This window comes from Sus scrofa, chromosome 2 (assembly GCF_000003025.6).
Source record: "Sus scrofa isolate TJ Tabasco breed Duroc chromosome 2, Sscrofa11.1, whole genome shotgun sequence".
Lineage (NCBI taxonomy): Eukaryota > Metazoa > Chordata > Mammalia > Artiodactyla > Suidae > Sus > Sus scrofa.
Genome location: NC_010444.4, coordinates 141803409 through 141825934, shown reverse-complemented (window position 1 = coordinate 141825934; position 22526 = coordinate 141803409). Strand labels below are relative to the sequence as shown.

At 48.9% G+C, this 22526-nt stretch overlaps 1 protein-coding gene across 1 annotated transcript in view; it reads left to right on the top strand.

Annotated features, from left to right (window-relative positions):
• NRG2 (neuregulin 2) overlaps positions 654-22526 on the top strand; it is a 164346-nt gene continuing 142473 nt past the window's right edge. The window contains exon 1 of the mRNA XM_021084879.1: positions 654-2107. Within this exon, the coding sequence (XP_020940538.1) occupies positions 1405-2107 (703 nt within the window). The 5' untranslated portion in view covers positions 654-1404. The remainder of the gene's footprint in view (positions 2108-22526) is intronic.

Here is a 22526-nt window from a genome sequence, read left to right as displayed (position 1 = left end):
TGGTTGGATGAGAGAATCAAATGAGACCGAAGGACTTACTGGAACTGATTGGGTGGCCAAGTATAAAAGGATGCCATTAATAAGGATATGGAATTTGAAGTGGGGTGGGAGAAATGATGCTGCTGGCTTTGAATATGTTGAGTTTGAGGTGTCTCTTAGCCAGAAGGAAAAGTCTAGCTCTCTCCTTCCTTTCCAAGGAGCAGTCTGAGCCAAAGTCAGACATCCTCGGGCCACTTCCCTGTGGTCCACAGTCAGGGATAAGAGTCTCTCTCTACCTCGCTGCAATTCCTGAGCTCCATATCCTTCAAAGACATCAGCTGGGTATTGAAAACTGCCTGGATCCTCATGGATAGAAGGAGACTGGCTTGTGAACTTGCTTTTGAAAAGGAGATGCTGGCTTCAGGGGAACAAGTTCACCTGCCTCTTGCAAGCACCCCACCTTTAGAAGAAAACCATCTGGTATGGGGCAGCTCCGGCCCCGATGGGCTCTGGATCTGAGCCTGGCTCCCAAGAAGCCCCCGCCTCCCTGAGGGAGCACCTTTTTAACAAGAAGATGAGGTTATCCAGCATGCAGCCCGGTCCTGCCTGGCTGCTGGAGAAAGCCCAGAGACTTGGGGCTGGACCCTCTCTCAACTGCCACCCCTGGCTAGGTGTCCTCACAGCCGAGGCAAGACTCCATGGGGCCCCAACTCTCCCCAGAACGACAGGGCTGAGATGCTCCCCCATCTTAACTCAAATCGCCAGCGCTCACCAGGCGGTGGCAGGGCCGAGCACGTGGGTTCGACCGGGGGCTGGCCTCTAGGGTCCTCCCAGGGAAGGGTACGAACAACCCAGGAGGCTGGCCAGTCACCCTGGCCGGCCGTGGCGATAGCCCTGGCTCCTGCGGCCCGGGGCCAAAGGCAGGGGCACACCTCGTGTCCCACTCCCACGTTCGTAGGACCCTGCCAGCATCCGTTCTCTCTACTCCGCCCTCTGCTCACGCACTACCCTTACTGTCATGCCCATAAATCCCAAGAGCAAAAGGAGAGCACGATTCCTCCCGCGTCCCTGCGGGCCCTGAAGCCGGGCACTAAAGCAGCGCAGTCCCAAGCTTCCCCTGCAGAAGCCGCGCTCCCCACTCGGTTCGAGGGTAGAGGGGGCGCGAGAGAGCAAGTGGGCGGACGTCCCATCCTCCGCAGCCACCTCCAGGTCCTGGCGCGCAGGGTGGGAGCGCTGCGCGGCTCCGCGCTGCGCATCGCGGCCAGCTTGCCGCCTGGCCCCTGCCCTCGCTGGGCCGCCTCCCCGGGCTGCCGGTGGAGGGCTACAAGGTGCTAACGTTACGCTGTTTCCGGTTTTCCAGCGGGCTGTTTCCCCTCCCAAGGCGGCAGCGGCGGAGCGGCGGAGCCCCCCAAATGGCCTGGCCAGATGCGGCAGGTTTGCTGCTCAGCGCTGCCGCCGCCGCCACTGGAGAAGGCTCGGTGCAGCAGCTACAGCGACAGCAGCAGCAGCAGCAGCAGCAGCGAGAGGAGCAGCAGCAGCAGCAGCAGCAGCGAGAGCAGCAGCAGCAGGAGCAGCAGCAGCAGCAACAGCAGCATCTCCCGTCCCGCTGCGCCCCCAGAGCCGCGGCCGCAGCCACAGCCGCAGCCCCGCAGCCCCGCAGCCCGGAGAGCCGCCGCCCGCTCGCGAGCCGCAGCCGCCGGCGGCATGAGGCGCGACCCGGCCCCCGGCTTCTCTATGCTGCTCTTCGGTGTGTCGCTCGCTTGCTACTCGCCTAGCCTCAAGTCAGTGCAGGACCAGGCGTACAAGGCACCCGTGGTGGTGGAGGGCAAGGTACAGGGACTGGCCCCGGCCGGCGGCTCCAGCTCCAACAGCACCCGCGAGCCGCCCGCCTCGGGTCGGGTGGCGCTGGTGAAGGTGCTGGACAAGTGGCCGCTTCGGAGTGGGGGACTGCAGCGCGAGCAGGTGATCAGCGTGGGCTCCTGTGCGCCGCTCGAAAGGAACCAGCGCTACATCTTTTTCCTGGAGCCCACGGAGCAGCCCTTCGTCTTTAAGACAGCCTTTGCCCCCCTCGACACCAACGGCAAAAACCTCAAGAAAGAGGTGGGCAAGATCCTGTGCACTGACTGCGGTGAGTCGCCCCCTCCCTCTGCTGGAGAAAGGGGGGAGGGGCGAGCTGGCGGAGAATGGGGGTGGGGCGGGAGGTGCTGCAGGTGCCCAGGCCTGGCAGCGCCCAGCCGCTGGGGGGTGGGGCCACCCCTGGGCAGGGCGCTGGGCGTCCTGGGCGAGGGGTTCGGGGTTGGGGAGAAGGAGGAGCAGGCTCCAAGTGTGGCGGGGCTGGGGCCGGGCCGGGGGAAAGCGCTGGCCTGTGCCAGCAGGGATCTGCGGCTGATGTATGGCCTGTGGGGCTGGAAGGCTGCCATCCTAGCCCAGTAGCGGCAGGGAAAGCGGAGAGGTCCGGGCGGTGCTGGCCCGAGGCTCAGTGAGTCAGGAGTGGCCCTCGGAGGCCTGGTCCGCTCTGCTCCCACGGGCCTGTCTTGCCCAGGCTGGCAGGGTCTGCAGGAGCAGCTGGGCAGACTCCCAGGCTGTGAAGGCCTCTGCTTACAAGTTCTCCTGGGCAATCATGGCCCCCGCCCCCTCCTTCCTCTCCTGGGCTCTGGGCTCAGCTCGTCCACACCGCTGGGCTGGCGCAGGCAGAGTTGGACTTTTTTTGCTACTGTTTTCTGTCCTCCTTGTGGCTGGGTTTTGTTTTTTGTTGTGGTGGTGGTTTTGTTTTTTTTTCTGTCTTCACCGTGATTGCCTGCCTCTGCTAGGCTGGTAGCACAGCCCTCTCTTAACCTCTAGGACTAGTGAGCAGAGTCCGCTTTCCGCTGTTTCTGGGAGATCTTCCCAGGTCTGTTGATGGCGATGACGATGAAATAGAGTAAGTTACTTCTGCTGAATGCTGTAAGTTCAGCTCGGACATCTTACTGGCAGGATGTGTTGACTGCCTACCTCGGCCTCATGATGTTGGCTGCAGAAACAAAACACTGAAATCCGTAGCTCTGTGCAGCTGGGAATGGAGGTCTCCCTCGTCAAAAGTTAAAGAAATGTCCGTTTAAGATCTTGTGCCTGACTCCAGAGCACTTTTTTTCTCAGTTAAGATATTTCAAACCAAATTGTCCCCATTCTGGAGTGTTTGGTGTTAGCCTGTCTTGTGCTTATGCATACTGGGGCTTCCTCTTGTCCCAACTGCGCCTGAATGTAGGGCTTGCGGGGGTGCCTCCGAGCTGGGTAATCACTGAATTGTGATAGCTGTCCTGGTCTGCCATAGAAGTTGGTGTGTTTACCAGTTTACCAGCTGATTCTGGCTGGAGTAAAACAGGCTTTCCATAGCAAAGAACACGTAACAGCTTGTAGGAAGTTTGGCTGTCCTCATCTTTCTAGATCAATCAATGCCTTTGACTTTTGGAAGCTTTTCTTCTACCGCAGGTCCCCTGCCTCCTCCCCGCCCCTGTCCTTCAAGAGACAAATTTTAGTTTAGTGGTGGGTGTATGGCTAAGTGTTAAACTGTTGATCGCTTTACTTTAATCCGAAGAATCTTGCCGTGTCTTAAGAAGGAGGCAAGAAACTTTGGTGATAACAGCAGTTTCTCCTTTCTGATATTGTTCTGAGGAATAGCGTTGACTGTGGTCTAAGGCTGGTGTTAGGCTCTGAGATGTTTTATGATGGCAAGTTGAGACCAGGGGAGAATTTCTAATTCTTTATGAAGCAGTGTCGCCGAGATCCTCTGGAGAGCTGTGGAACTGTGTCGGGCAGTGGGAAATAGATCGTAGACGCATTTTTTGACCCTTGTCCAAGGACAGCTTCTGTTTTGGTTTTCGGCGGGTTGCTTCTGCATGTGCGCTGTGTGCACCGCCCCATCATCCCTCGTCTGGTCCCCTGAGCCCCGAGGGTCATCAGCCCCTGTCCGCCTCCTCCCGTGCCCCCGCCCGCATCAATCATGCTTTGTGTTTGTGAGCATTTCAAAGCTGAACAGCCGAAGGTGGAGCTCGTGGAAGAGTGGAGTGTCAGAAATACAGTCTGCTTTCAGGTTATGGTCCTCTCGTGTGATTAACGGGCGTGTGTGGGGTCGTTTTCAGAAAGATGGACAGGGAACTGCAATCCCTGCTCAGGAGGAGGCCCGCGCACAGCGCACGTTATCAAGGGGCAGGGCCAGGTATGGGAGTAAACATTGCAGAATGCAATGATTTGGGCTTTAAGTTGAGAATCTATGGATACAGGTCAGTCTGGGGGCTTTACGTAGGAGGATTAGAAATTAAAGACCATCTCCTGAGAGGAAACTCGTCGAACTGGTGATAAGAAGATACAAGAGCACAAACTGCCTTTTCTCGCTTCTACAATGGGGTTAAGGTACAGTCAACAAGGAAACCCATCTTCCTCACTAACCACAACACCTTCCTTGTGCTCAGCAGGAAATAACCAACACATTCATTTTCTGTTTTCTATCTCCAAAGAAAGCCCTCTGGGCCACAGGGTCATCGAGAACATTTTCTCCTTGGAGCAGATTTGCCCATTGCAAAATAGGGAAACTGGCCCTGGGAAACTGTCAGCCCGGCCGTTATATTGAGCAACTGTGGTTGAATTGTTACTTTGTTTAGCCCGTGGTGGCTCACGGGTGTCTAGGTCCTGAGAGGGATGGGTCCTGGGAAGCTCAGCTAGAAAACCATGTTTGGGTGGGGCCAGGGCTTTGAGATCCTGGACGCACAGAGGAACTCGTTGTGCTTAAACCTGGGCACTTGCCTCCGGAGCATCAATGCAGGGGTCCGACCGGATCCCTTCTCATTTGACTATAACTGTGAGATGTTGACCTGACGCCCGCGAAGTCCTCCTGGAATAGCAGAGGCTGTCAGAGAGGCATTTTTATAGATCTAATGTGTATCATGCATCTGAAATTACAACCTCTGGTGGTAAAGCGTGGAGTAAAATCTTTGCATATTTCAGTAGATTGCATACGTGGAGATGCCTCTTGGGATTTCTTTGGGAAGGACAGGAAAAGAATTGCAAAGGATTTTCAGGGGGCAGAAACTGTACAATGCTATTAAAGCATTGTGTCCTGCAAATAGTCCTGCATTTTTAATGAGGGTTGTATGTATTTTGGTTAAATCACCCCCGATCGCACTGCTTTCATATATATATATATATTTTTTAAGCTGTTTCCTTATTGAATAGCCACAAGAGATATAACTTAAAAAAAATAAAGCTCAAGAATGTATCTGTGTATGTGTGACTGGGTCACCTTGCTGTACAGTAGAAAATTGACAGAACACTGTAAACCAGCTATAATGGAAAAAATAAAAATCATTATCAATAAATAAAGATCATTTTTCCTTCGGGATTTTCTGAGGTGCCGTGTTCTCGTAACACAGAGCATACTCTGTTGTTAAAGATGGAGAAGGTGTCTTCCTGGGGGACTTTATACTCTTGAGGACAGTTGTAAATTACTGTGGCACCCAGATTCCCATATTAGAGGAAGGTCGTTCACAAAATTCAGTACAGCAAAGTAACTGCATCTTTTAAAAATGCTGTTTATTTAAAGAATCTTTTCTTCCCCAGCCAGCTGGAAACCCAGCTGTGCTGCAGCTTGAAGATGGGAAAGTGAAACTAGATTAGAAACTGACCAGTCCTAGCAGTGGGGACAAGCTTGGTTATAGATTTAAGGGTAGAATTACTGTCATAATGTCATGATTTCTCTCGGTGGCTGCTTTCCTCAGCAGACTGGGATTCTTGGGGGCAGGCACCATATCTTATCTTTGTGGTCTTTCTTCCAGCTCCCCTGTCCCACGGTGTTTGGTATTGCCCCTGGCTTACAGAGGGATTCTCCTAAGTGTCTTTTGAATGGATGAAGGCAAGAGAAGTTTAAAAAGCAAACCTCCAGATGAATACTAAAGCCATCTTAACTCTCCCATCTGTGACACTGAGGCCTGTGCTGAAAAGCCGAGTAGGAGGGTAGCCCTTACCTGTCGCTATGGGAACCTTTTTTCCAAAGGAGTCGTTATCAACTAGAGAACTTCGCTACAACGTGTGTAATCATCGCGCTGATTAGTGTTAATGGGATTTGAGCCGCAGAGAATCTGGGTCCTGCAGGAGAAGACCCTCTTTTATTTATTTATTTTTTGGAGGACAGATTGTCCACTCCCTCCCCCATCCCTGCCCCCGACCATTCCCATGTTTCAACAAAAATAAGATAGCTATCAGCTTGAAATAACAAACAGTTTGGGAGCTAGAGAGGGTGGCATATTAACTAACTAGGTGACTAACTTCTTCTCCGTCCCAGTGCTTTTTACCATCTTTTATTATCTAGGACATTTCAATTTCAGGTCCTAGTAGCAAACACGTTGTTAGTTTTCTCCTTTATAAAATTGTATTTATATTGTCACATATGTCACCGCTTCACGTGGCTCAAAACTTAGGAGGTACCCAAGAATAGACCTGAAGATCTCCTCGCCCCTGCCCTTCGCTACCCAGCTCTGAGGCAGTTATAAAATAACGTATTCTTGAAATGTGTATTTCTCTAAAAGAAACATGTTTTTCAGTCATCCCATGTTTTTTTTTCCTTAGCAGATGGAGAATGTTAATGTTGCCATGAAGCCAATATTATGGTAAATTCTTCCCAAGGAGTATATCTATCTTTTAAACCTAATCCAAGATTTTAATCCGTACCCCACCTTACGAATATGACCCCAGGGTCAGCAATTAAAATATAAACTTTTTTTTTTTTCCCAGATACTTTGCCATTAGGAAGTTTTCTGTGACACTGAATTTTGTGAGTGAGTTTTAATTGGCATGCTCAGAGAGAGCCACAGGTTTGTCACTGAGCATCAGGGCTGCCGCTCTGCCCAGACAGCAGTTCCTACTGTTTCACACTCTTGGTCGGTAATCTCACAGGAGCAGCCATGTGGGAAATCACACGATCCCGTAGATGGAAAGAGAAAACTCCACAGTGCCTGATGGTTTTGATTTTCATGTAGAAGCCGAGGACCCCAGATGCTGATGGAGAGTTTGATTTGACTCTAATTCCAGGGGGAATTACCCGCTTGAATCCTATTTTGAACCGTGTTGAAGCTCGCTGATTGGAACATAGTGTTCACATTTCAGAGGATCAGGGCATTGCCATTTGGATAAGGAGGACAAAAGCAAATATGCAAATCTAAACAGTGGGAAGTCTTAACCCTCAAACCTGTTGGCTTAGTGGCATCGGGCAATTGTGAATATGGATTTGTAAAAGGAATGATGATCTCACTACCAACCAAGTGTCCTCCGTGCGGTCTTTGACACTCGCTGTTGGGTCTGTCTTTTCAGGGTCTGAAGTGTTGTTAGTGTAATTTACACCGAAGGGCAAAGAATCCCCTCCCCGCCACCCCGCATTTTGATTGTGGATGGATGTGTGTGAAATGGGAATTCACTTGTTTCTAGTGAATGAACTCAATCCACTTACTTACTGGAATTTGTTTATAAAAATAAATCCAGTTTGTGCATGTCAAGAGATGATGGAGGGAACTCTTTAGGAAATTGGGGGACGTAGATGACTGGACCAGTGGACTTAAGACACATTTGAAACCACGACTGTCTTACAGGAAATTAAAGTAGGCTCCTTTAAGCACAAGGGCACACACAGATGAGTCTTGGTGTGGAGCGTTTCAAGCAAGCCTGTAGGAACCGAAGCAAACCTGGGGGATGATCGAAGGGCTTTCAGGATGACGTGGAAGAGGACACGCTGTTCGCAGGCAGAGAGCTGGGAAGCTTCGGTCAAAATCTGAGGTCAAAAGTCAGATCCACACTGAGATCATTTGCTGCTAATCGGCTATGATGGTTTCGCTAATTACGAAAAGAGGGCAAGTTAAGGCTCTGGCTAGTTGCTGCTGGCAGAGTGTGGGATGCACGCTCCGTTCTGCAGTAACATTCTCTTCCCACTTTGGACATGCAGTGGGATCCCAATAGCCTCTCCAGGGACCTTCTCTGGGACAGAGCCTGTGGCTCTTCCCTGTGCCACAGCTCGGACCCGTGCTGATCATGCTGCTTGCCTCCCGGGGTGGGGCTGGAGGCAGTTGACACTCCATCCACCCTTGCAGCTGTTTCCAGAGTAGCAGGGGCACGGGTATCCGAGAGGGTTTCTTTATTCTGCCGGCAACGCCGACCCCCCCACCCGCCGCCGGACACACATGATGTCATGTATAGGTTACTTTTTGTTCTCTTTTTGGAAGCAGAATCTTTCATGGGTCTCTTTTTTCTTCACAGATTTCCTGCCCTGTGCAGAGGACATTGGCTTCCCCCTCCTTCTTCCCTCCCTCCCCTGTTGGTACAGACTGAGGATCTGCCTTTGTCCTTTAGGCTGGGATGTTTTACTTGGTCTTGATCTTGATGTTGGTCCAACTGACAGAAGCCAAGCTGAACTAACAGTCCTCAGAACTGAATGAGAGGAAGGTTACCGCATGGCTAAGTACCAGGTCTAGACTGTGAGAAAGTCAGGACATGATTAATTCAATTGCGACAGTGATGCAATTTGGTATCCCAGAGGTTGTAGTACCCAAAGAGCTTTCTTTCAGTTCCATCTTTCAAAGGGTTGCTTCAAAAAATATTTGAATGTGTGCGCTGTGTAAAGAACTAGGTGCTTTAGTGGCATCAGACACAGTCCCTGTCCTCACGGAGCTTACAGTCTGGAGGAACGGAAAATAGAAACAGTAGTAATTCAATCTAGAATACAATAAATATCATGAGATAGACCAACATGGCACTTTGGGGAGGAGAAGAAGAGTCATAAAAGAAAGTTCTGGTTGGAGGATTAAAGAAAGTTTCTTAGCGAAGTAGTTTGCAAGAGGATTCTACCAGCCAGAGAAAGATGAAGTAGAGGTGCTATAGGGATAGAGATCCATTGACTAAATCAATTGCATGCAGACAAGCAGTAGCAGAGGGGCGTGTTTGTAGCATACCAAATACTCAGGGACAGATGGGCAGAGAGTCTGGAGGGGAAGATTAGGTTGATATTTCCACCTGTCTTGAGTGCTGGGCTGATGAGTTTATTTGTAATTATGCAAGTAGTATATGAAAGCTTAGGGTAAAAGCAGCTCAGTGATGTAGTTTCAGTGAATGTGTCTTTCACATATTTTGTTAACTTTATCACTCAGTATTGCATGTTTTCTGGATGATTTTGCCAGTGGTAGTTTTGTTTAATGTTGGTTCATTGCTAGTATGTAGAAAGGTAATTCATTGCTAGTATACACAAAGGTAATTTTAAAAATAATGACTCCGTATCCTGTAACCTTAATAAATTCACTTGTGTTCTTTAGTAGCCTTTTTTTTTTAGATTTCATAAGGACTTTTTTTCCTATGTACGTGACTGTATTATCAGTGAAAAAGACAAGGCAAATCTATTTGCCTTGATTTCATTTTCTTGCCTTATTCCTCTGGCTGGAACTGCCAAGTACAATGTTGAATAAGAGTAGTGAGGATGGGAGTTCCCGTCGTGGCTCAGTGGTTAACGAATCCGACTAGGAACCATGAGGTTGTGGGTTCGATCCCTGGCCTTGCTCAGTGGGTTAAGGATCCGGCGTTGCCATGAGCTGTGGTGTGGGCCGCAGACGTGGCTCGGATCCCGCGTTGCTGTGGCTCTGGAGTAGGCCGGTGGCTACAGCTCCGATTCAACCCCTAGCCTGGGAACCTCCATATGCCACGGGAGCGACCCAAGAAATGGCAAAAAGACAAAAAAAAAAAAAAAAAAAAAAAAAAGAGTAGTGAGAATGAATATACTTGTTCTGTTCCTGGCATAGAAATAGTGAAAGCATTCAGACTTTCACTATTAAATATGATCCTAGCTGAAGACTTTTCATAGATGCCCTTCCTTAAAAAAATAAAAAATAGGAGTTCCCGTCGTGGCGCAGTGGTTAACGAATCCGACTAGGAACCATGAGGTTGCGGGTTCGGTCCCTGCCCTTGCTCAGTGGGTTCACGATCCGGCGTTGCCGTGAGCTGTGGTGTAGGTTGCAGACGCGGCTCGGATCCTGCGTTGCTGTGGCCCTGGCGTAGGCCGGTGGCTACAGCTCCGATTCAGCCCCTGGCCTGGGAACCTCCATGTGCCGCAGGAGCGGCCCAAGAAATAGCAACAACAACAACAACAACAAAACAAAAAAAAAAAAAAAAAAAAAAAGACAAAAAGACAAAAAAAAAAAAATAAATGTTTAAAAGACGTGATAAATGTAGCATAATGACTAAGAGTTTGTGCTCACAGCCAGATAGACCTGGATTTGGAAAGCACCTTCTACAATTTTTAGCCGGGTGATGTTGGGCAAGTTAGTTTCTGTATCTTAGTTTCCTATAAATGGGGGTAGTGATAGCACTTTATAGGACTGCTATAAGTATTAAATGAGATAATGCATGTAAAATCATTAATACAGCACCTCCTCAATAAGTGTTATCGACAAAATCTTATTAACTTAGACCAGTGCGAGCAGGAAGACTAGTAAGGGACCAGCGAGTGAAAATTTTAAGTTCTGGAAGTGAACTGGAGGCAGACAAGGGGAGGAATTCTCACCAAAAACTGTATCTTTCACCCAGATGTTCTTATTTATCTCAACTTTAGAGTCCCTGGGCTGGGCTGGTGGAGGTGGTAACGAGAAGAGAATGGGTTATGTGCGTGGTGTCGCTGCAGGGAAGCTATGTGAGTCCAGGATAGGAATGCTGGTGCTGGGGTGTCCCAAGCAGGCTACAAATCTTGATATGTTCACGGGTCTGTTAGTCAATTTTTTCAGAAGCCCACAGAGAGAGTTTTCTCTCTTTTACACATGGGAGGACTAAGACTCAAACTCCAAAGTGTCCCTTTCAAAATTCCATCATGCTCGTGGGGTCGACCAAGGGTCCATGATCTGGAGTCCTGCCAGGCCTGCTCTTGAATTTCAGCAGATCTTATCTTACACTGTATCGTTGTGAGGAGGAGTTGCTGAAACTTTCTGGAAGATAGCTGAAAGTGTCTCTCTCCCCAACCCCCCCAAAGGAAGCAGATCCCTGACCCATCCTGCTTTGATTTGGGGGTTTCCAGAGTTGGGGATGGGTTCACACTGAATTATTCATACTCTCTCTTTTCCTTGTTTCTACACTGGGTTGGGATGGACCTGATGGCTGCCCAGGGTCAGAGGAGTTCAGGTGTTGGCATGTAACAGGTGGCATTTTGGGAGTTTGTGGGGTTTAATTCTAATTAGGAAGTGGTGTATGGTGCCCATCGGAAGTATGAGACTTGGATTCTTAAATATTTGTAGGACAAAGACTCTTTGCTTTGGGATCTTCCTCTAAATATTTGCTGGGTAGTATTACCTCTCAGATCTTGGTCCAGCACACATTCCTCATCTCAAGAAGGATTCTTTGTTTTTGTTTTTGTTTTTTGTTTTTTTGTTTGTTTTTGATTCTTGGACTTTTAGTATTTACGGCCTGTATCACTTATATGACACATCCTTTAAGCCATGCCCTGTTAATTGTCTTTTGATAGGTCAGGTCTGAGCTCCTTCACATGATTATAAGATCTTTGGGGCCTAAAGCTTAAAAGATGGTTAAGTAAATATTTAATTACTGGTTATTGCCAAGTAAGGGAGCAGTGAGAACTTTGCTTTTTCTAAAGACCACTTTGTCCTAGATAATTTCAAGATTCCTCAAATGACAGCCCAGGGACTAAACCAACCATGGAAAATGTCTTCGGACATTTTGACAAAGGGCAAAATTTTTCTTCTCAGTTATGTTCCAGATTTGGGTTTTTTTTTTGTTTGTTTTTTTTTTTTGCCCCTTGCTAGTCCATAGTTCCTTCATTTTCTTGCAAACAACTCTTGAGTTTTAGAATTATCTCTAGGTGGTTTTCCTCACACATGTCAATATTTTGGCTTGTGTTTCAGTCCTGTCTTTTAGTTAGCTGGCATTCTATAACATTCTCAAGTTTCACTTGCCGTATAAGCTTTTTGGATATTCCCCTATTCTCTCACTAGAATGTCCAACTTCTATTATTGTGGCCTGTTCGTGCTCCAGGCTGCATACCTTAAAGAGACAAGAGGTAAGACCGAGCATCTTCCGTAGTAATTGAGATCACGCATTAGGGGTGGTTGTACCATTTGGTCTATAGGCGGCTTGGGGGCTTCTGGATGCCAGTACTGGTTCTTAGAGCCTTCTTTTTCTGAAAGGGTAGGGATTTGGGACTCAATGTTTCTTCATGTCTCTCTTTTGGTATGTTCATTTTATTATTATTATTATTATTTTTTTTTTTTTGCAATTTCCTTGAAATGAGGCATTTTCTGCCATGTCTACTTGGCTGAATTATTGGGTGGGGATGGGTGGGGCCTCTCCAGAAGGAGTTCTCGTCTAGAGCAGGGCTCCTAAGGACCCCTGGCCATCACCTTGCAGAAGGCTCTGTCCCTCAGCGTCCTGGAGTCAGAGTCCCTTTGAGTGGTGCCTGTGGCCATAACCGTAATCTCAGCACAGCGCCTCGCCATGTTGCTTCGGGCGGCAATGACCTTCCCGAGCACCGCCCAGGCGATGGCTTCCCTCCGGAGTTAAACTTTCTGTGGTTTTAGAGAAGAGAGTTTATTTACCAGTCAGGGTGGAAAAGGTAAATAAGTAGAAGGTCTGTTGAGGCTGAATTCCTGCTTCTGGGTGAGAAATAAAACAATAGCAGGGCTGCGTCTGGTGCACCTTCACCCCAGCATTGTCACTGGTTGCCTGGATTTCAGAGAAAAAAATGATAAAGAGAAGAATTTTGTAAAAGAAAGAAAGGAGCCTCAGACCTTGGCCTGTCCCACTTGTCACAGGCTTCCAAAGGCAGCCTGAGTGCTCGCTTCTAGATGGCTTCCTTTTCACCGTCTGGTCACGTGGGTCTTGCATCTGAGATCCTCTTACTTGGGTGTCCACCCCTCCCGCCTTTTCCCATTGTGCCCCTGTTTTTCTATTTAGGCCTCTGTCCTGCTGGCTTCTCTCATAAATGTAACAGCCATTCCTCAGCCCCTGTTCCCAAGAACCAGAGAAGTTTCCAGAAGTTTCTAGGACAAAGTTCCCAAGCCTTCCTTGGACTTTAGGTCAGATGGACCTGGTAGGAAAATAGGAACAAGGCAAGAGATAGGTCCCCTGTGTGGCTGGAACCTTATTCAACAAATCGGGCTAAATTTCCTCTCAGGCCCGATTCTTTGGAATAAAAGATGGGTTTTTCCCAAGAAAGTGTCTCCCCAAATGAAATACTTTCTCCAGAAAGGCGGGTAACATTCACTGGCCCCTTGGTAACACGTACATTAAATCATCTTGGCCAAGCACTGACGGTAATCCCTCTCAGATGGCACCTCTGGGGCTTGGCCGAAGTGATACTGCCCAATACTGAGAAGATCTTAGGATGTGGAGCCAGGTAGAATGCTCTGGGCAGAGCAAGACATCACCACCTCTGAGGGAAACTCCTTGCTCCCGAGAAGGAATCTATTTGGTAGGGGGAAGGGAGGCACATGGGTGGCCCCCAGATTGGGAGCTTGCTTTGTTTCTCAGGATGTAGATCATCTGAGTAGGTTTCCACTGTGCGTGGTCTGCACTCAGCTGCCTGAGAGGGCAAAGGGGAGCTGGTGCTGAGACTGGTTCCCTTGGGAATGCTGGTTTCATCATTGGCGGTCTTACCCCAGCTTCTGCCCTTGCTCACACATAATGTGCGCTTTGTGCGTCTTCTGGGCGGTGTCACGGCCTCTGGGCTTTTGGTGAAGGGTCTGCACTTGGCCCAGAACTAGTTGTACCAGAAGAGTTAAAGGCATTGGTTTTAGATTAGCCCTGTGAAGGGATCACCTGAAGCTGTAGTGCTGTATCTAAAAGAAAACATCAAGTTGATGAAGGGTCCCAGTGGGTTCGATGGTCTTCATGGAGCCAATGTATATATATTCAAATATATATACTTGAAGTATAGTTGATTTACAATCTTGTGTTAATTTCTGCTGTACAGTGAACTGATTCAGTTATATATACATTCTTTTTCATATTCTTTTCCATTTTGCTTTATCACTGGATATATAGCTATATAGCTCCTTGTGCTACGCAGTAGGACCTTGTTGCATATCCATTCTTTGTATCATAGTTTGCATCTGCTAACCCCAACTCCCACTCCTTGCCTCCCCCCCGCCCTTCCCCCTTAGCAACCACAAGTCTGTTCTCTATGTCGGCGAGTCTATTTTTGTTTAGTAGATAGATGAACCATATTTTTAAAAGGAAGTATAACGGTTCACTTTTTTCATCTCTGAAGTTAAATGGCAGCCTCATAATTCCAGAGTAGCGGCGAGCATTGTTGCCATTGAAAGAAGAGCAGAAAGGGCCAGTTCTGTATCCTTTTAGGTGATGGCTAGTCAACCACCAGGGGAGGAGACACGGGAGAGGCACACACAAAAAACACGCTTACTGTGTTCCTTGGTCCTAGAGATGGGGACCGGGCAGTCACTGAATGCCACACAGGGTCACAGGGGAAGTGCTAGGTTTTGGGAAAAGACAGGAGAGAGGGGAAAATATTCGGTTGGAACCTTTGTTGGGGTTTCCCTGGGGAGAGGAAGGCAGGGCAGGGCAGGGTGAGCAGTCTGGACTTAGCTAGCTTGAATACTTTTGGTGGGTTCTGAGTGGTCCCTGGTTGCCTGGTACCTGGCCCTGGAGGAGGAAAGGGCTGATAGAGGAGGCGTGGCTAGTTTGCATATCAAAAGCCTGCACCTGGCCAAGTCCTGCCCTGTTTCCCTGGGAGGGCTCGTCCCTCCCCAGTCAGAAATGGCTTTTCAAGATGTCAAAACATCATAACACATAGAAAATAAAAAATGTACACAGTGCACTCAGCCTGCTCCCTACTTGTAGCTGTTTGGGGGCCCAAAGGCTTCATTTTATTTTGCGCTGCTTGGTTCCTTTTTGTCCAAGAGGGCAGTGGTCCTGCTAGTATCCTTCTTTTGAAAAATTTTTGGTTTGCCTGTGAATCTTATCAGGGTTGCCTGCATTAGACAGAACCCATACCTAAAAATCTTGTCAAGCTATGAACTCAAGCTTCCTTGAGCTCCCTGTGGGGCTGCTATGGGAAAATATTCTTCAGGCTCCAGGAATCACTACTTAATGGAAAGCCCTGAAGTTCCTTAGAGGGTCTTTTGTCTGTCTCAAAGATTTTTCGCGGCATTGTGTTTGATCTTCCTGAGATCTTAACAAAGGATACATTCACAGTGTCTCATGCTAAGCTCGTTACCGTCTCCTTACCGTATCCTATTCTGTCCAGGACACCCTCATCCTAGATAACAGCATCCATCTAGTCTCCCAAACCATTAGAAACCACAGAATCATCTTTGGTTCCTTTCTCACCTCCATCACCTATGTTTAGTGCCTCGTCAAGTGATGACAATTCCTTCTACTGCGAGTATCTCCAATTTAATTCTTTCCATTCAGGAGGCTCTAGTTGGGTCCTTATACCTCACTTAGGCTGCCACGGTAACTGTTTTGAGTGGAACTCCCCATTTTCAGAGTCTCTGCTCTCTTCCACCTGTCATCTATTGATGGAATTAGCTTTCTAAAACAAAGTAATTCTCTCTGCCCAACCCAGGCATCCTCAACAGCTTTTTGTTGTGCATAGAATAAAGTGCGAACTCCTTCCCATGGCATGCAAGGCTTTCCACAACGGGCTCCAGCTGCTGTTAAGCCTTTAGCCCACTTTTCCACACGTACCCTTTGCTAGAGCCAAAACGTACTCTTTTGAAAATTTCAAACATAGTTTACATTGTCCATCCCTAGTGCTTTTGCTCTTTGTTTCCTTGCTGTGGTATGTGGTCTTCCTTTTCTTCTCGGGCAGTTGCTAACCTCCTCATCCTTCAAGACCCAGCTCAGATCCCACTGCTCCCCAGTGCTTTTTCTGAGCCCCTCAGTCCTCTTGGACCCTGGCCTGTTTCCGTAGCCCTTCATAGCTCTTCCGTAACCATCACGCTCTATCGCATCACTTAGCGTAGCTGGATGGGGAAGCAGGTATGTGTGTATGGTCCTCTAGATGGCGAGCTCCTCGAGGCAAGATGGAACCATAGCAAAGGATGCATCTCACTCTTTGTGTGCGTCTCCTGTAAGTTAGGTGGCTAACAACTGCTAGGTGACTTGAAAAGAAAATGAATTTTACCGTGGGATGAGAACTGGCAGTTGGGAATAAGCATCTGGTTCACGGAAGGAGACTGGTCCAAGTGGGTAACATACCTTGGTAGAGATGTGGAAGTGGTGAATGTGGGCAGCCACGTTAGTTGAAAATGGGGGTGTGTGGCTTAGTTACAAATTGCTGCACTGGACTCTTTCCTATCATTGTTGCTGCTGTTTATAACAAAAACCACTGAATCTCTGATATGTGGATTGGAGTCTGTGTTTTATTAGTCTCTCTGGGAAGTACCTTAGGATTTGGCGGTTGTGTGTATCACTGTATCCCCGTGTCCTTTATGTTTCTTGGCATGTTATAGGAGCTCAATAAATATTAACTGAGGGGAAAATGAGTGAAGAAATGATTTCTTCTCCTGTGCGATTGTAGGGTACCAACACACACCATACACCCTAGAAGCAAGGCCAGGAGAGCCTGTCCAAAATCAGCCCTAGAGAAGGCTTTATTCATCACACGAGATTTCTCCAGAGTCCGCTTGGTACCCAGCGCTCTCTGCTTTGCCCCAGAGGAGGAGGAGCTATTAGGGCCTCAGGAGGTAGACCGGGTGTTTGGGGGCAAAGGGATGGCAGATCTGCCATGTGCATCAGGCAATCAGAAATGATAGGAGCTACTTTTAGGTGCCAGGAGGAAAGTCTGGGCTGTGTCCTTAGTTCAGGCAGAGGAGACTGTTCAGGCTCTGTCAGGGCTTTTGGTTGTTTTGTTTACAGATACTGAGGGTCCTTCCTGGAAGTCAGCCTCCCTGGTCCAGTCTCAGCCCACAGCTCTCTGTATGACCTTGGGCAGGACCTCCTCATCCCCTGGGCTTGGTTTTGAGCCGACAAATGGTGGTTTCCTCTTCGGCTCTGAGAGCTGGGGTGGAGAGAGTGTTTCAAGCCACTTGGGTAACGTGGCATGGCCTCGGTGTTGAGCCAGCATAGGTTTATAGTTTTCCTTTGAAAATTTTCACAAAATCTTGGCCAGAGGGACAGTCTGGATGTCTGGAGTGCTGGATTGCTTTCTTGAGGCTGTTTCTTTCTGAGCATCCAACACAAAACAGCCTCCCCAAGTCTAGAGTCTGTGATTGCGATAATTAGATGGGAGGGGTTGGGGCAATTTCGGGAGATGAAGGGGCCTGGCCTCTTCCTGCCTTTTGAAATCCACTAAAGGAGCCAGAATGGGGAAAATGATGAAGAGCTGATCAAAAACGGGGAGGGTCCTTCCTAAATGAGCTGGCTCAGGAATGAAATCATCTCACTCTCTCAGTGGCCCCCCAGGACCAGATGCTGGGAAACCAGAATTTAAACTATGGCTTTGGGGAGTTCCCATCGTGGCTTAGTGGAAACGACTCTGACCAAAATCCATGAGGATGCAGTGTCCATCCTTGGCCTCACTCAGTGTTTTAAGGATCCAGGGTTGCCATGAGCTGTGGTGTCGGTCGCAGGCACGGCTCGGATCTGTCGTTGCTGTGGCTGTGGCCTAGGCCGGCAGCCATAGCTCCAATTCAACCCCTAGCCACATGCCTGGGGTGCAGCCCTAAAAAGACCAAAACCAAAAGCACCCAAAAAACCAAAACCAGGAAACTACAGCTTTGGGCAGCTCTTGCCACACAGGGAGCGCAGGTGCCACTTCTTTTCTCTGCCCTTGCCTGCCTGTGGGCTTCCTGCCTGCTAGTGAAGTCTCAAGTGTCCTGAGGGAGGGGGCTTACTGGACCCCTGTGGCTGGATTCCAGGCAAGGGGTAGATGCAGGTGACGGGGGCCTCGGGGGATGTGGGTTTTGCAGCTGCTTGAGCTTTGGCTTGTCCTGGAGACTCTGTGCCTCTGTGTCCATGGGCGGACCAGCTCAAGGTGACCTTCCGTTTGTAGATGGGAGAGTTGCCCTGCGTGATCTCTCCAGATCCCTGAGAAACCCATTTTGCTACAGGGCTGGGTGAACCATATGGCAGCCTCAATTACAGTGATTGTTGGCGTTTGTCAACGGAGAGAGGAGGCTTTTTGGCGATAGCAACTCCCCCAGGTAGGGCTGCCCACACCATCTGTGTACGCAGCATATAGGATGAGCTAGATGGGTAAGCAGTCCCGTTCTCATCCTCTCCCTGCCTCCCAAAGGGGAGAGGCAAGTTCGTCATCAAATATTGGCTAATAGATATTTATTTTTAGCGCCTCTATTGTTCTTTTCTTTGAGGGATGCTGGGGATGGCGAGTAGACGTCTATCTTGTTGCAGAGAGGTTTGCAGTCTGGTTGGGGATATCCGATGAACACAAATCCGTGGCAAGTGAGGTCAAACAGAAGGTATATAATACTTGCAAAAGGGAAACCAGATTGTAGAATTCAGAGACTCTAATTAGGGCTGAAATTTTCTAGGACGGCGTTAGGGTTAAAGGTTAGTTTTGAAGAATCGAATAGGGTGGCGGGCTTTAGGAGGATAAGGACAAGGCTTCTAGGTCAAAAGAACACTATGAGCAGAGGCAGAGACCAGCAAGCTGTCTTTCCAGAACTAGGAGGAGAGGAGTGTGCCTGGGGTAGAGATACAGGGGAGATAAGATTAGGGAAGGGGGGCAGGGCCGGATTAAGGAGGGGCCTCCAGAGACAGCAGAGGAGTTTGGACTTGGTTCTGGAGGTGATACGGCGTCATTGTAGGTACCGGTGCAGAGATACGGTATGAAGAGAGGAATGTTTGCAGATACGTTGTGTATGCAATTCAGAGGGGGCTGGATTGGGGGCGAGATACAGGTCTGAGAGAGCAAGGAAGGAATTACAGAGTCTTTGAAGCCCATGGAAACTGGCCGAAGAGGCAAGTAAACGATCCTGTCTCTTTCCAGAATCTGTGAGACATGGTGAGGAGCTGGGGAGCAGACCTACAAGGGCTCAGGGGTTCATCCTGGCAAGCTGGGGGAAGTAATAGTGCCATTAGCAAAAATGGCCAAGTTGCAAGGAAAGGAATCTGGAGGAAAATGATGACTTTGGCGGTGATTTTATTTACTTAACAAGTACTTAGAGGACACTTAGTACGTACTTGGCATTGTCCTAACCACTTTATAAATGTTAACTCATTTAGTTGTCGTAATAACCACACGGAGTAAACACTGTTATTATCCCCTTTATGACAAAAGGGGGAAACGCACGTGCACTGAGAGGCGCAAAATACCTTGCCCAAGGTCATGAAGCCGTGTGTAAAGGGTGGAATTAAGATTCCGAACCCAGGCCCTTTATTCTAGCTTTTCTCTGGTTGATGGGAGACCCAAGGAGAAAATACAAGACCGAGTAGATCACATATTTGTTGGGTGCTTCCTTTGTGCAGAACTCTTCGCGGGAAATGTGAAAAATGAGAATGACGTGGCTATACCATCAGGGAGATTGTGAAGTTCTAGAAAAGGGATGGAAGATGATCAGATTGTTGATAAGGGTCCTACATTTTGTGCTGTGAGAGGGTAGCGCCTAAAGAAGGAGAGAGGCGGATACATGTGTGTATACTCAATAGAAATTAGAGACGCGTCTACTTAGAGACATCAGGAAAGACTCAAAGGAGAAAGACCTTGGAAGATGGGGCAAGTTGGACTTTGGCTGCTGGCAGTAGGGAAGGAAGGTCATTCCTGGTAGAGAGAAGTGCTTGAATAAAATTGTGGAAGAAAGAAAATTCAGAACCTCTCTTGGGACCAGCACATGGCACAGCCTAGCTCAGTAGATGTTTGACCTGAACTAGGAGGGGAGGGGGCTTAGTGAGCTACAACCGAAAGCCTGGGTTGGAGAAGCAGTAAGAGAGAAGGCTGCGATTCCCTGGAGAGAGGGCTGGAGGAGCTCCCGTCGTGGCTCAGTGGTTAACGAACTAGGATCCATGAGGTTGCTGGTTGGATCCCTGGCCTTGCTCAGTGGGTTAAGAACCCGACATGGCCACGAGCTGTGGTGTAGGTCGCAGACAAGGCTTGGATCCGGTGTTGCTGTGGCTCTGGCATAGGCTGCCAGCTACAGCTCTGATTAGACCCCTGGCCTGGGAACCTCCATGTGCCGCAGGTGTGGCCCTAAAAAAAAGACAGGAAGGCTGGAGCCCGCATGAGATCAGAGTGGAGAAGGAGACCCTGCCGCTGAGGAGTGGAGAGCTGATGCCCAAAGAGCAGGGGACTCTTAGAGGGAAGACCTTAGAAAGGGAAGAGGGGAGGGCTGAGGATGGAGCCTGTTGTTTTACACATGCAAATATCTAGGCTATTCTTACTTCAGGATGGGCCTACATATTTCCTAAAATCAGGGCCCTTGGCTGGTGGGATGTGGTTGTTTCTCAGTCGGGGGAGACCCTTCTGGCTCTCTGCCTTTGCTCTTCAGGGGTCTCCCAGCCCCCGGGGGAAATGAATTCTTACTGCCTTTGCTCCCTAAGCGGATGCAGACAGGTGTCCTAGGACCCCTCCACCTGGCCCGGAGGAGAAACGGACAAGACATGAGACCGTGCTCCTGTTATGGATGCAGAGGGCATGTCAGGGAACCCCTGTGTGGTGTGACGCTTGAGTGCCTGAGATTCCTCGTCTAGGTCATAGGCAGTGAGCCTCAGAGGAGAGGCCGAGCGTGGTCCATTCCACACTATTTCATACCCCTTTGGGCCTTTAAGGGTCCTTCTTAGGGAAAATATTGAGTGGAGATGGAACTTAAAAACACAGAGGTCAGACGCTACCTTCTTCAGTGGACCTGCTGGGGCGCTCCTAAGCTCAGGCTCCAGCTCCTAAAACAACACGGTCCTAGGAGAGAGATGTCACTTTACACACCAATCTGCCACTCGCTAGCTCTGCGGCCTTAGGACAACTGGCCTTTGGGAGGCGGTTTTTTGTTTGTTGTCATTTTGTGTTTCTTTAACGGAAAACGAGGGTTAGTAATATTTACTGTCCTTACCTAGCGGGGGTATCATGAGCCTCAGAGGCAAGGAGTCTGTGGAAGTGCTTTGGGATGGCAGGTGCTCTCGCAGAGTGAGCCCTCATGACAACCACTAACCAGCTGGCTCGCCCTCCAAGACGAATACTCTAAGAGTGTATAGGCTCTTCCGCATAACCTCGACACAGTCCCTCTGCCAAGGCCTTACCGGGCAAGGCCACAGAGTGGGGGCTGACACACAGCCTGGAGTATTTCCTCGGGCAGGTACTCCCTATTTCATTGGCTCTCTGCCGCACCCCCCCAGCCCACGCCCAAATCACATCTCTTCCATTTGGCCATGCCTTGCAGTTGTCAGCATAGTAAGTGGGTTGGAACCTGCTAGTTCTTTTCTGGGAGTTGGATGGGCCATATATACAAACTTTCTTCTTTCTACACGAGAAGCTATTTCATCTCCACCTCTACTGGAGAAGAGCTTGCCAAAATGCATGGGGGCATTTTGCTGCCTCAGGAAGTGTAGAATTCAGTCTGTCCTGGAGCACTGCGTCCTGTGCCTCTTTTCTCATTGCACAGACCTCTGCAAGCCGAGATCTGGCTTAAATATATATGTCTTGATCTTGGGACCTACCCTGCCTGTTGATTAAAGATGAAAAATCTCTCATGACACTTTTGTCATCGTTTCCTGCTTCTACCTAAATGTGGAAGGCGAGATGCCTTTTGCTTAACTGATGGTTTATATTACTCCGGATTTGACTGACTCGGGCCCTGGGATGTTAGAAGGTGAGGAGCTGGGTCTCCTGTTCCCGCCCTGCGTGTACGCCCCTAACATAAACCCTCCAAGTGAGTCCGATAAATCCTGTTTTAGTTTTCTTTTACCTTTAGATGGCACCTCAGATTCCCAGCTCCTGTCTTAGTACCAATTCTGTTTTATTTTATTTATTTTATTTTTATTTTTGTCTTTTTGCCTTTTCTAGGGCCGCTTCTGCGGCATATGGAGGTTCCCAGGCTAGGGATCGAATTGGAGCTGTAGCCACCAGCCTACACCACAGCTGCAGCAACGCAGGATCCAAGCTGTGTCTGTGACCTACACCACAGCTCACGGCAACGCCAGATCCTTAACCCACTGAGCAAGGCCAGGGACCGAACCCGCAACCTCATGGTTCCTAGTCGGATTCGTTAACCACTGCACCACAATGGGAACTCCAGTACCAATTCTTGTGTCAGTCTCTGATTGAATATCTGGGTGTGGATTTTTTTTTTTTTTTTTTTTTTTTTTTTTTTTTTTGTGTTTTAGGGCCGCACTCATGGCACATGGAAGTTCCCAGGCTAGGGGTTGAATCCAAGCTACAGCCGCCAGCCACAGCCACAAGTCACGCAGGATCCAAGCTGTGTCTGTGACCTATGCCAGAGCTCATGGCAATGCTGGATCCTTAACCCAGTGAGCGAGGCCAGGGATCGAACCTGCAACCTCATGGTTCCTAGTCGAAACTGTTTCTGCCTCGCCCCGACGGGAACTCCTGGACTTTCTACCTTGTAAATTGA